Here is a 14,634-nt window from a genome sequence, read left to right on the forward strand (position 1 = left end):
CCGGAACTCCAGGATCATGACCTGAGCCGAAGGCAGTCGCTTAACCAACTGAGCCACCCAGGCGCCCCTGAACGCTATTCTTTTGGGGTTTTAGGGAGGCTTCATGATCCAGGCGTGACTGAATAAATCATTGGCCATTGGCGATTGATTGAATCTCCAGTTCCTCTTTTCTCCCCTCTCCAGAGGTTAGGGGGTAGGACTGAGAGTTCCAACTCCAATCACTTGGTTGGCTCCCCTGGTGGCCAGCCCCCATTCTTAGGTGCTTTCCAAAAGTCACCCCAGGAACATAACAAAAGACACCTTTCTCACTGTCATCACAGGAAATTCCAAGGGTTTTTGGAGCTGTGCCAGGAAGAAGACCAAGTAAATATTTCTTACTATAAATCACAATATCACAGCCTATAACTGACTCTCCAGAGCTCTTGCCTGTGACATTTTAGAAGGCCACAGGTTCAGACTAAAATCTTGGAAAGACATTTTCAGAATAAGCTTACCATGCAGCTTTTTCTCTTCTGTACGGGTATTTTGTGTGCAAGCACATAGCAGTAACTTTTCCACAAGTGAGTGCCATGTGCCTGACAAACAGAAGTGTCCTACCTGGGCCTTCTCTAAACCCCTGCCCTAAGTCTTCACCCTGTGTTGTGCATGTGTCTCCTCGAGTGGTAGTTGCATGGTGTTAGCTATCCCAGCACATGTCCTCCTCTTCTCTGCTGCACAAGGGACTGAACAAACCGCGTCTGCTTCTCCCAGGGACTCTGTTGCTAGCGCAGGGCCTGGACCACAGGAGGCATCAGGGAGCAGTTACTGCCAAGTTGACTATATCAGAACATGACCTGGCTCATTACAGATGGCAAACTGGCTGCCAGGCAGAATTGAATGGATTTTGTGCTTGGCTACCTTAGTGTTTAAATTAAAAGCTAAATTAGTTGCTGACATGTAAAAGATTGCATATAGAAATTTCATATAGAAACACTCTCTTCTCTTGAAAAATGGGAAGATGGGCAATGTGGGGTTGGCATTCCTGCCATTCCTGCGTGGTATCAGTTGGCTGGAACTGAGCAGTGGCTTCCTCTACAAAGGAAGCTCTTCAGGCCTCCAGTCTCCACACTCACTGGCATCTAAGCCCTGCTAATCTCTCTCCTTGAGTCATCTGCCTAGCCAGTGAAGACCCCTGTTTGTGACCCCTGGCTGTTAGCTGTAGTTGACAACCTTTTTAGTGGCTCCAGACACTTCAAGAATCTCTTGAGAATCCTGTACCCTCTCCAGTACAAGCACATAGCATAACATTTTACATACAATCTGGGGCTCTGCAGCCCCTCCTGAGGCCAGGCTGCAGACCCAAAGGGCAAGAACTCCTGAGTCAGAGATGACATCTTTCTCTGCCATCTTCTAACAGCCTTTAACAGATTCCCCCATACTGACTCCGGCTTAACATTCCAGCCTCAGCTCAATCAGCAACCCGCGACAGGCCTTCTTCCCTTGACCATTCATTGTTAATTAGCTGTCCTCCCTACTGGCGCGCTAGTCCTCTTAATCTCTGCTTTTATTTTCCCTGGAAGGCTTCTCCCTCTCTGAAACGATCTGGTTCAGGCGTTAGTTCACCTGTTTACTGTCTGACCCCCACCCGCGCTCCAATATAGTATAGCATGGAGAGAGCACTGTATCCCAGTGCCGTGAATAAGCAGTGCCTGGTACTCAGTAGACACATAATAAGAGCCTGTTGAATGAACGGATGGATGGACGGATCCCCCCATTCTCAATCTCCTCGAGGCATCGGGTGGCAGGAGCCAGGGGAGAGAACAGCCCCACAGTAGGTGACCTTGGTCAATTCCCGACCCCGGAGCCTCCTCCTCCTGCGCGGTGCCAGGCAGCGCCCGCGGGCGCCGAGAGGGCGGAAGCTTCGGGGCCGGAACGGGCGTGCCCGGCGCGCGGGTTGCGGGGGGGGCGGCTTTACCGGCCGGACCGCGGCGGCGGCGGCGGCGGCGGCGGCGGGAGGGGAGGGCCGGCGGGCGGCGGCGGCGGCATGGCAGGTCGGCGGGTGAACGTGAATGTGGGCGTGCTGGGCCACATCGACAGCGGCAAGACGGCGCTGGCGCGGGCGCTGAGCACCACGGCCTCCACCGCCGCCTTCGACAAGCAGCCGCAGAGCCGCGAGCGCGGCATCACGCTCGACCTGGGCTTCTCGTGCTTCTCGGTGCCGCTGCCCGCGCGCCTGCGGTCGGCGCTGCCCGCTCCCCCGGCGGCGTCCGGAGCCGAGCCCGAGCCCGGCGAGCCGCAGCTTCAGGTCACGCTGGTCGACTGCCCCGGGCACGCCTCCCTCATCCGGACCATCATTGGCGGTGAGCGCGGGCCGGGGCGGGAGCCGGGCTCGGGGACGCTGGGCGGAGCGGCCGGGCGCCGTGTCCGAGCTCGCCCGAGCCGCTGCCGGGGAAGGGAGACGGCCTCACCTCACGGCCGGCACCCCGCCTCCTCCCCCCAGGTCGCGAGAGGAGGACGGGGCTCGCTGAAGGCCCCTCGCGGCAAGGGAGCAGAGGTTCTGGGACTCGAACTCGCGGCCGGCTGACTTGGAACCTCTTCCCACCCAGCATAACCGCGCAGGAGTGCCTCCTTAAAGTTTTTGGTTTTGTTTTCTGCTTTTCTGTTTTCAAGATGAGTTTGTAATACACGAGCAAGTAAGAAAACTCAAAGACTACCAAAAGGGTATATGTAAAAAGTGCTAAAAAAAGAAGTCTCCGCTCACCCGTTCTTTGGTCTCCTGGTTCCCATTTCCAGAGTCAACCAGAGTCAACCGCTTTTCCCAGTTCCTTGTATCATTTCAGAAAAACTCCACGTAAAGACAAGCATACTCGTGTGTAAACCCCCTTCCTCTTCTTTCTCTTCACAAAATAGTAGACACTATTTTAGTCAACACCAACGGCTCCATATCTGTACACACAAAGCTATATTATTATTAGTTCTTAGAGAGGCAGAGAGAATCATAAGCAGGCTCCACGCCCAGCACAGAGCCCTGGGGGGGCTCAATCTCAGGATCCCAAGATCATGACCTGAGCAGAAATCGAGTCTTAGGGGACTGAGCCACCCAGGCGCCCCAAAAGCTGTATTATTTTTAAGGGTCATATAAAATTCCATTGTACACTTGTGCCAACGTTTTCTTAAATAACTCTTAATGATGGACACTTATGTCATTTCCAGTTTTTGCTAATGATGCTTCAGTGAATTTTCTAGAACAAGTCTGGTGGGGGTGCTAATCTATCTGTAGGATAAGCTCCTAGAACTGAACTGGCTTGGTGCAAAGGGCACATGCATTTTCAGTCATAATGGGTATTGCCAAAATGCCCTCCAAAGATGTATCACTTAATTAATTTTTAATTATACAGGTAATACACGAATGGCTCTGCTTGTGAAGAAATAGAACATTTCAAATTAGGTAAAGGTCCCCTGATTGCCCCTCCTATTTCTCCAGAGGAAGCCACTATTATACCTTTGTGCATTACTTTTCTGGACACATTTTACCACAGTGGTAAAGCCCTGTGGACAAGGCTTTAAAACTTGCTCTATTTTTAGAGGAAAATGATGAAATAATAGAAGCACCTGGCACAAAAGGGTGTACAGCTAAAAGAAGTCTTTTCTTCATTGCTGACCCGAGTATTTGGTTACGTTCCTCTTTTCCATTGCCTTCTGTTTCCTTCCAATTATATGATATTCTCTACACCTACAAGCACATTTGGGAATATTTATTGGGCAGATGGTTTTATTGGCTTGGTGGCGGATGGCCTCATTGGTCGCTGGGCATACTGGGTCCCAGTTGTAGTGATGAGTGTGTTAAGTACTTTAATCTTTGTTACCTCCCAGCTGTTCCATGCTGCAGGCAGTCTGAGGTCATTTCCCCATTTTACAGTGGAGGAAGTGGAGGCTCAAAGGGAAGGGACCTGCCCAAGGTCACCCGGCCTAAAGTCTTCCACTCAAGTCGTGTTTCAGTCATCAGATGAATGTTAAGGGTCATGTGATCCTCTCTACCCTTTTCCCCTTCCCTTCTCTTAACAATTCTGTTTACTCAAGTCCAAGTACATTTTAAGACAGGTACTCTGAGCCAGTCTAGGTTGGAGATGGAAGAGCCAGGTTAAAATAAAACAAGGCACTTTTAGGTTTTTTGTTGTTGTTGTTGTTTTTAGTAAATAGTGTAGGTGAATAATGAAGGACATGCTTTTGAAGTCAGAACTGGGCTTGAGGCCTGGCTTTTTCCTTTACTAACTGTGCGACCTTTGAATCTAATTTTGGACCTTCCACACACTGGCAGATAGCAACCACACAGGTCTTATTGGCTTTGCTTTTCTTGCATGTTTGCCACTTCCCAGGCAGACCCTGTAAGGAGTGTGGTGGTTACCATTTAATAGTTGAAGAAATTGGGACATGGGGAGGCTACTGGTAAGTGACCCTATAAGGAGTGTGGTGGTTACCATTTAATAGTTGAAGAAATTGGGATATAGGGAGGCTGCTGGTAAGTGGCACCCAGGTCCCCCTGGTCCCAAAGCTGGAGCTGTTTCCTATGCTTCCTCAGATCACTTTATGCTCCCCCTGCCCCCCTTCTAACATATCCATTTATAGAGAAGCTCTTTGTAGGACAAAATGTTTCAGGTGCCAGCCTTATCCTATATAACCAAATTTTAATGCCTCCAAGAATTTGGCAAATCCTTAGTTTAGACTGTAAAAGAAAAGAAGAGGAATTTTTTCTCTTCTTGTATGTACACCGTGGTTCTTCTTACTTTTCTCTCACCTCTTGAGTGAGGAGACTTTCCTTACCTTCTTACAGGCATTAAAATGCAACCTGAACACAGTGGAATGGTGAGACCAAGGCTGCCACTATCCCTCCTTCCATAGATCAGATTCCCACCCTTTTCAGAGAAATGAGAAAAAAATGAGGGAAAGGGCGCCCACATTTGAGTACCTGCTCTGGCCCATGCCTGTTGCTGAAAACTTGCATTTGTGCAACAACCCCAAGTGGTAGGAGTGTTAGGCCTATTTTTCCAGTAAAGGACCTGAAGCTTGGAAAGTATCAAGTACCCTGGGCTGGTGTTTACCTAACTCTGCTGCCCCTAACCTGGATCTGATTAATACCTTCAATTATCCTCATGACTTATAAATCCATAGCCATCTTTGCCTTCTTGAGATTGCTCCAGAGGCCAAATCCCTGCTTCTGGCAGCTGATCTCCTACAATGCTGGACCTACTTCTCACTGACTGCTTGCCCTCCTCTTCCTGCTACTCCATTTCCATACACAAGGCAGCAAAACTCCTTTTACAGAGGTTCAGCAGATCATGTCAGCCCTCAGCTTCAACACTTCCCAGCAGCTTCTCTTTGTGCTTAGAGTAAAATCCAACCTCTTCTCTGTGGGCCGCAGAGCACACGATCTGGCCTCCCTCTTCCTCTGAGCTCATCCCTTGCTCTGACCTTCAGTCTCTCTAGCCTCATTTTTACTTATTGAATGGGCTAGTTTTGCACCTGCTGTTCCCTCTTTTTGGTACATCTGGCTCCTCATGTATATCTCAGCTTGAGTGTCCTTTAGAGAGGGCTCCTCTGAGCTGCCTAGCTAAAGTATCCTCAATTTTCTCCCCCAGGAACTTTCTCATGGCCCTGTTTTACTTCCTTACAGCCCTTTTCACTACCTGATAACTCTTTTTTTTTTTTTTTTTTAAAGATTTTATTTATTTATTTGAGACCGAGAGAATGAGAGAGAGCACATGAGAGGGGGGAGGGTCAGGGGGAGAAGCAAGCTCCCTGCTGAGCAGGGAGCCCGATGCGGGACTCGATCCAGGGACTCCAGGATCATGACCTGAGCCGAAGGCAGTCGCTTAACCAACTGAGCCACCCAGGCGCCCTACCTGATAACTCTTTATGTGTTTACTTGTTTACTGTGTCTGTCCTCCACGAGAGCAGAGTAGGAATCATGTCTGGCTTATTTACCAGCATATTCTCAGTGTTTGGGCCAGAGCCAGGTGTGTGGTAGGCATTTGGTAAGTTTGAATGGACGAAGCTGTGTCCTACTTCTGGGCTGGATGGTAATAGTGAGCAAAGAACTTTCTTCATGGGTTAGTGGACAGAAAGCAATCAGCATGGGGCCTGGCCTATAGTAGGTATGTTGTGCTTGTTGATTTTTTTTCTCTCCCTCTAGGAGCTAACAGCAGAACTGGGGAGAGGGCACTGTCCGATGTACAAAGTGACCTATCAGAGCTTTTTCCATCCAGGACAAAAGCAGGAATAACTCACTTTGCTGGGCAATGGGGTATAGGGCATCATGGGGGAAAGAAGAGCTTTCCTAGTGGAGGAAATGCCTGGTCAGGGCTCTGTGCCTTAAACCTGACTTTTTGTCTGTTTAGAGTTAGAGGTAACTGCTAGCATTTAGCTGTGGCTGGAAATCAGCATGCTGTGTGGGGAGGTGTGATGAAGATGAAGGTAGAAGGGTTGGTGGGCCAGATCCTCTAGAGTGCTAAGTGTTGAACTTAGATTAGGTTAGGCCCTTAGCATAGATTTCTCCTAAGGGCCTTGGCAGCGTTTTAAAGCAGGGTTGTGACAAGATCAGGCCTGAGTGTTAGGACGATGCAAGATTCCGAGGCAGGGACTTGTGCTGGCAGCAGGCAATGCACCTACACCTGGGATTGCTGGAAGATTGGGCTCTTGTTAGAATTCCTGGCTTGCTGTGAGTGATTTAGACCACTTGCTGAATACATTAGCCCTAGTAGAAGGAAATTAGAATGATTGTCTCAGTTCTGTGATGATATCTCTGAAGTTTAATATATCTTATATTAAAGCCAGTTCTCTTTGATTCTGTTGCTCCCCCCAAAGTCTTTTCACTACCCAAAAGATTCCTTTCTTAACTTAGAGAAAATTGGGCTTTATTTCCTCGATCTGTGTGGCCACAGATAAAACTCCTGTGGTACCAGGGGGAGGTTAATAGTGACAGTAGTACTTAGCCTTTATTTAGTGCTCCCCTTAAGCTATTTTTCCCCCCATTTAACGCTCAAAGCAATCTTGTGAGGTAAGAGGTGATATTCCCATTTTACAGGGCTCAGAGAGGTCAGGCAGGTAGCATAGTTCATAAGTGTCAGGGCTAGGTTTGAACCTGTGTTGATCTGACCACGCAGCTCCTACTCTGGCATTCTCAATGGGAATGAAAAAGTGTATCCGTCCACTGCAGCCCCTGTAGTAGTGTTTCAGGGCAGTATTTTTCTCTGATCCATTTTTAGAGTATAAATCTTTCAGTGTTAGAACTTCAAAAAGATTCAGTAATGTATGTTTTAAAGACTTGGGTGGGGGTGAGGGACTTGGACCCATCCTCAATCTAACTCTGGTAGGAAAGAGGAGAGCTGAAAAATGCTGGTATCTTGGCTTGGCAATTTATAGTCCTCTTGTGGCTGCTAGGATTAACAGTGTATTGTCTCCTGGTCTTTTGTTCCAGTTGTTAATGAACAGCAGCTCTTCTGCCACGACTTGTCGCCCTGATCTCTTGCCTCCTCTGCCCACCATTTAAGTGGTGCTTCCTGCCTGGCTTGGACCCTTTCTGGGTCTCTGGGTGCTCCCTGGCTGGAGCTGATGAGAGCTGCCAAAGCCTTGTAAGTCTGGCTCGGTTACTCTCTTTGGAGGGAAAACAGTCAGCAGCACCGGGGATCTTTGTCTCTGCAGCCTGGGAGAAAACATTCTTTGTAAAACTTAAGCTACTTTGCCTTCTCTGTTTTTCCAGCTCTCTGCACTCTTGGTGCCGATGTGGAGAAAGTGCTTGTCCCTTTGGCTTGTTTTATCAAGGAGTGTGCCCTGCAGTTTTTCTGCAGTCTGTCTGAGATGCTGTCTTTGGACCCGTGAAGCAAGGTGTGTGAAGGAATGTGTGTTTTCAACAGATTTTTTACATTACCCTTTGGGTACCTGCACATAATGCCCAGAAAGCCGTATAAGCAGAGACAACAAAGGGGCCTGGCAGTGCGCGGAATTTGGGCATTATGCTAATGTAAAACCAGCCAGCCAAACAAAAAACCCGATTTGGGTTTTCTTTGCCTTAGTCTTTTTATGAATCTGTACAGCAGTACGTTGTTATGTTATCGTATTCATATATGTGTGTCCTAAAATATTGAGACATATTTAAAGGAGTTGATATAAGTGGAACTGCTTCTTTAACCTTAATTTCTTTTTTTTTTAAATTTTTTATTCTTATGTTAATCCCCATACATTACATCATTAGTTTTAGATGAAGTGTTCCATGATTCATTGTTTGTGCATAACACCCAGTGCTCCATGCATAACATGCCCTCCTCATTACCCACCACCAGGCTAACCCATCCTCCCACCCCCCTCCCCCCCATAACCTTAATTTCTTTAGCTCCTAGAATCTGCCATGCCTTGGTTCCCTGTATCTTTGTGCTCACTCTGGGGGTGCTGCCTTTGGTTTTCTCTTCTTAGTTAAAAGGTGCACACCGTAACGGAAGATTGTCCTCTGTGGTGCCTGTTCTGGGATGCCCTCTACCACCAAGTAAAGCGGAGGCCAGTACTGGTGTCTCTTGTGTTAAAGTGCTGAAAGCCTCTCTATGTCCAGTAGGAAGTTGGCTGCACTCAGTGCCAACGGTGCCCATATTCAAATACAAGTTTTTCTGTTTTTCCTGCTACCTTATCACTCTCTGACCCCTCCCGATCTCCTTCCAAGTTGGAGTGTCTTTCGCTGTCTCTAGGAGACTCTCAAGTTGAGCTTTGTCTGCAGCCCGTGTTCCTGCTGCTGGACAGCGGGTGACTTTGCGTTGGTTTGGGTGACAGGGTGGAGGTAACACAACATCAGAGATGCAGCCTTGAGTTTAAATAAATGCAGAATATTTGAGCAGGAACCAACAGGAAAGAAAAATGGAAGCAGGTAGTCATATTTCATTCTGTTGGGGTACATTTTTCTTCTCATGGGGCTTGCCCTTGAGAACAAAACATATCAAATGTTAAATCAAAGAATATTTTTGTAGTCATGCTAGGAATAGAAAATAATGCAAAGACTTTGCCTTCTGGAGGCAAATATTTAGCTGGAAGGTTATAATCAAAGTCAGAAGGAAATCATAGCCACAGCTTTTGGTAAAGCTGTAATCATTTAAAATTAATTGCTTTTAAACTTTTTATTTAGCATCTCCTTTGTTTTCTATCTTCTTTGTCTCCTGGGTTTTTCTTCAAAAATCACTTCATCCAGGTTGGAATAAGATGGGCAGGCATCCCAGGAAACAACCCGTAAATTCAGCCCTGAGACATAGTCCCTGCTCGGTCATTCTTTTGTTGGCCAGAGCCTTGAACAGGCTAGGGATGAGGCACCCTTGTCTTGGAGCTTGAGTCTGTTCCCTCTGACCAGCAGGCCTTTGAGACTGTGCCCAAGGTGACAGTGTCTGTAGCTCTGGTGCTCTGGGTGATCCGGAGGCCTGTGTCCTGGTGAGGTGGAGCCTGGCATTTCTGAGATGGCCTCAGGGTGGGGCGAGGAGCAGGAATGAGCCCGCCTAGGGTCAGATGGCACCTCGCGTCTCTCCTGCTCTGCTGCAACAGCTCACTTCCCTTTATTCGAGTGTTCCTTTTAGTCTGGAAGCATCTCAGGGACAGAGACAACATTTGAATTGTCTTGGTAGCTGTAGGGCCAGTCCAGGGCTTAGCACATATAATAGTAGATATTCAATAATGTTTGTAAATATTTTTATTGAGATATAGTTCACATACCATAAAATGCGCCCATTTCAAGTGTACACTTTGGTGGTTTTCAGTATGTTCCCAGAGTTGTATAGAGCCATTGCCACAATCTAAGTTGAGAATATTTTCATCACTACAAAAAGAAACCCCATACTCATTAACAGCCACTCTCCATTCTCCCCTCCCCCAGGCCTATGCAACCACTGATCTACTTAATGTGCACAGATTTGCCTTTACTGGACATTTCATAAAAATGGAATCTTTCAACATGTGGCCTTTTGCATCTGGCTTCTTTCAATCAGTGTGATGCTGTCAAGGTTCATCATATTGTAGCATGGAGTATATATACTTCATTCCTTTTTTAGAGAAAATTTTTTAAAATTTGTTTTTAATTATGGTAAAGTAAATATTACATAAAATTTACCTCAAACCATTTTTTTTAAGGGGGGGAGAGAGAGAGAGGAAGAAAGAGAGAAAGGGGTGGGGAGAGGCAGAGGGAGAGGGAGAGAGAGAATCTCAAGCAGACTCCATGCTCAGCAGGAGGCCCATTGTGGGGCTCAGTCCTACCACCCTGAGATCATGATCTGAGCCGAAATCAAGAGTCAGATGCTTAACCGACTGAGCCACCCACGCGCCTCAACTGTTTAACCATTTTTAAGTTTACAGTCTAGTGGCATCCATCTCCAGAACTCTTCATCTTAAAAAACTGAAACTCTAGGGGCGCCTGAGTGGCTCAGTTGGTTAAGTGCTGCCTTCGGCTCAGGTCATGATCTCAGGGTCCTGGGATCGAGTCCCACATCGGGCTCCCTACTCTGCAGGGAACCTGCTTCTCCAGCTCCCCCTGTTTGTGCGTGTGTGTGCTCTCTCTGTCAAATAAATAAGTAAAATCTTAAAGAAAAACCCCAAAAAACTCTATACCCATTAAAAGTAACTCTCCCTTCTGCCTCCCCCAGCTGTACTTCATTCCTGTTTATGGCTGAATAGTATTCCAGTATATGTCTATACTGCTTTTTAGTCCATTCATCAGCTGAAGGACATTTGGATTGTTTCCACTTCTTGGCGATTATGGATAATACTGCTGTGAACATTTGTGTGCAAGTCTTTGGTGTGGACATATGTTTTTATTCCCTGGTATTACCTAGGAATGGAATTACTGGGTCATAGGTTAACTATTTCTACTTTTTGAGGAACTGCCAGACTGTTTTCCATAGCAGCTGCACCACATTATATTCCCACCAGCTGTGTACACTGGTCCAGTTTCTCTGCATCCTTACCAATACCTGTTATTGTCTGTCTTTTGGATTATAGCCATCTTGGTGGGTGTGAGGTGCTATCTCATTGTGGCTTTAATTTGCATTTCCCTGATGGCTGGTGATGTTGAACATATTTTCATTGCTTGTTGGCCATTTGTCTATCTTATTTGGAGAATTGTCTATTCAGATCCTTTGCCCATTTTTTAAATTGAGTTATTTGGCTTTTATTATTGATTTCTTTATGTATTCTGGATACCAGAACCTTATGAATGGATGATTTGCAAATATTTTCTCAATAATATTTGAGTTAAATAATTGAGTTGAATTGAATTAAATAAATGAATATATATTGAGAGGATTAAATGTATCTAAGACATTACCTGGGCTATAGTAAGCATGTAATAAGTGCCATTTGCTTGTGTATGGAAAGCCTGTTGGGGTCCTTCCTGTCCTATTCCTCGATCTGCCCATTTCTGTCTTTATAGGACATCTGTGCCTGATAGGTGAATGGGTTGTCCTGTCTGTTCATCCCATGGTAGGGTCTCATCCCACATTAGGGTCTTGTCCAGAGTCTGGCCTACAGATGTGTTTTGGTGGCCCATTTAATAATCAGAATTTTTAAAAAATTCATTGCTAGTATTTAAAAAATCAGGAGATCAGGGGGGCCTGGGTGGTTCAATTGGTTGCACGTCCAACTCTTGATTTCAGTTCAGGTCATAATCTCAGGGTTGTGAGATTGAGCCATGCTGCGTGTGAAGCCTGCTTAAGATTCTCTCTCGGGGCGCCTGGGTGGCTCAGATGGTTAAGCGTCTGCCTTTAGCTCACGTCATGATCCCAGGGTCCTGGGATCAAGCCCCGCATCGGGCTCCTGCTCAGTGGGGGGCCTGCTTCTCCCCCTCCCTCTGCTTCTCCCCCTGCTCATGTTCTCTCTCTCTCTGTATCTCTGTGTCTTGAATGAATTAAAAAAAAAAAAAAAAATCTTAAAAAAAAAAAAAATTCTCTCTCTCCCTCTCCCTCTGCACTCCTCCCCCACCCCAATAAAGAAAGAAATCAGGAGATCTCATTTAACAACCCAGATTCCTGGCTTCTTAGAAACACAAGATTTTCATATCTGCAGAGCCATGCTCCAGTGTGGTGGCACAGGCCTGGAGCTGAGTAGAAGGGGTGTGTGCTTTTTAGATTGCCTGGGCCCTGTAGACATTTGGGCTTGTAGCCCCCATTTTGAGGGCTGTTGTCAGCCTGTATGATGGGAGAGGATCAGATGGCACTGTTATTTAGTGTTTTCATCCATTTATTCAGAGACTCTACAAACAACATATATTGTACACTCTCTTTGGATGTGAGGGCAGATACAGACGTGCCTATCTTCAAGGAGCTCACAGTCCGGAGGGCCAGGGAAGAGCGGGAGGCAGTGCCAACAGCCAGTTAAGATGCAGAGTCGTAAGGGCTTTATAAAGAGGAGCTTAGGATATGAGTGCCTCTGCCTGGGACAGGCAATAAGGGCATCCCTCAGGAGGGGACCCTGGGCTGCGCCTGGAAGGGTGACCTGGAGGTTTCCAGGCATAGAAAAAGAGAGGGCAGAGCAGACCCAGGGAGCAGCCTGAGCCGTCAGAGGTGTGAGAGCAGACCTGGCCAAAGAAGGGGGCAGCCAGTCAGCAGGAGAAGTGGGAGGAGGTAAGGCCAGGGCATGAGGGTCCTGGGTGAGTTAGGAGGAGGGGCTGTCTTGTCGGAGCTTTGAAGGCTGAGATTTTCCCAGTGGGGAAGAGGAGAGGCTTTCCCGCTAGAGGACTCAGAGTGAACAGGGACATAGGGGCGAAGGGAGGACTGGAGTGTGGAGCTCACAGGGAAGCAGCAGGGTATGAGGCTGAGCTGCAGAGACCCTTGGGCCCCAGTGCTCAGGAGCTTGGGGAGCCTGTAGTTGGAGGCAGGTGGAAGGTTTTTAAGCTGGGAGATCCTGCCAGCTTTTGAAGAGTCTGAGGAGAGGGCCTGTGACAAGTGGTCTGGGGCCATGCATCCCTCTCCTCATTCTGACTGAGGCTTCCAGAGCTGGCTGGAAGAGTGAGGGAGTGCAACCATAGGCAGAATAGACACCATCAGGAGGGAAAGTGTGGCTTTGGGGGTGCAGACGTGGTAGTGCAGAGCAGAGGCTGAGGAAGGTCTGCCTCTCAGAAGGAAAAGAGGGGGAATGGACGCTTTGGGAACATTTATTGTTTGCTGGCCACCGTTCTAGACCCTTTATTATCTCACTCCACCTTGCCAGCCGGAGGTGGGAGAGTTTCTACATTGTACAGCCCATAAAAATGAGACTCCAGAGGTCAGTAGCTGGCTCAGTAGGGGACTAATCCAATTTGATTTCAGAGACCCTGGTTTGCTGGGAAGCTGCTCTCAGACCTTAGCCCATGCCTACTTTGGTAGGAATTGTGGCTCCTGAGGAGCAGTTTATATATGTCAATTTGTCAAAAATAGAGATTTCAGCTTCCATTCTCCCCTGGATTATTTGAGTTTTGTTTTGTGTTTTTTGTTTTTTGTTGTTGTTAATTGGGTCTTTTATTTTCTTGTGCTGTGTGATTAGGCTCCTGCTGCTTTGAAGTGGCCTTGGTTGGGTGGGGAGAGAGTGGGGAGGACTTAGTTAATGTGGTGATCCTCTCTTGGCAGGAGAAGAAACAAGTTTTGCTGTTAAGAGAGAAGTTGACTTTCCCTCTTTCCATATCTCTTGTGTTGTGATGATGCCTCTCTTGTCTTGGGGCCTTCAGGAAGACTAAAATAATTTCCTTTGTCTCTAACCTACTTCCTGAGGATATTTATTTGGTGGCATACACAGGTGCTACCTAAAGATAAACCTGACTTTTTTTCTTTTAAAATTAGTGCTTGGAATTGCTAGCATTGACCTGCTTGGCCTCAGGAACCCGCCCTATCTGGCTTCGTGGCTTCGTTCTTTATCATAGATTTTTTTGGGCTGCTTAAAGCTCAGGGAGGGTCAATGGCTTGTCCTTGGTCATCTGACACAGACACTAGAGCTCTGCCTTCCCAGTTATATTGCAGTGTGGCACTTAAAAAATAGCTCTGCTTGTGGTCATTTCTAGGTGATTTTCAGGCCTTTATGCCGTAAGCACCAAAGACCCTCGTGCGTGTGCGCCTGTGTGTTTATTCAGTGTTCCTTATTCTCTGAAGTGATGATGATCCGGGGCACATTGGGAGATAGTCCTCAGAACTTATGCTCTAGAGAAAAAAAAAAGACTATATAAGAAGACCACCATTTCTTGAGCGTTTGCACAGACGAGTAGATGGGAAGATCAGGAAGGGAAGCTGGTGTTTGTCAGCACAGACCTTGTTGCCATCAGCTATCAGTGTGGCCAACAGAGGTGGACACTTTGGCTGCCAGTGACAGTTTTTCACAAATCCTGCAGGGCCTTGCTCAGCACTTTCCAACAGATGGGAATGTTGTATGGTGGCACAGTCCAGCATGGTGGCTGTGAGCCGCGTGTGGCTAATACGAGTACTCACACTGTGGCTAGTGCAACTGAGGAACTGGACATTTCCTTTTATTTAATTTTAATTACATTTCAGTAGGAAGTTCTAGACCTGTGGATCCATCTACTTCTTGGGCTAGTTTCCTCATCAGTGAACATCACAGGCCCTCAGACTCCACATCCTCAAGACCACCCTCTTCACTTCCTTACCTTCCCGGGGAATG

At 47.2% G+C, this 14,634-nt stretch overlaps 1 protein-coding gene across 3 annotated transcripts in view; it reads left to right on the forward strand.

Moving 5' to 3' along the window:
• The first annotated feature begins 1,971 nt into the window (after nt 1-1,971).
• The window catches only part of EEFSEC (eukaryotic elongation factor, selenocysteine-tRNA specific), a 245,902-nt gene continuing 233,239 nt past the window's right edge, over nt 1,972-14,634 (forward strand). Inside the window, exon 1 of one of the 3 annotated variants that reach the window (XM_064591223.1) lies at nt 1,972-2,339. In XM_064591223.1, coding sequence (XP_064447293.1) covers nt 2,024-2,339 — 316 coding nt within the window. In that variant the 5' untranslated portion in view covers nt 1,972-2,023. The remainder of the gene's footprint in view (nt 2,340-14,634) is intronic. The other 2 variants (XM_045904217.3, XM_045904218.3) reach the window with 2 other exon arrangements.

This window comes from Mirounga angustirostris, unplaced genomic scaffold, assembly GCF_029215605.1.
Source record: "Mirounga angustirostris isolate CCGP_5_RB_7025 unplaced genomic scaffold, mMirAng1.0.hap1 SCAF_1, whole genome shotgun sequence".
NCBI lineage: Eukaryota > Metazoa > Chordata > Mammalia > Carnivora > Phocidae > Mirounga > Mirounga angustirostris.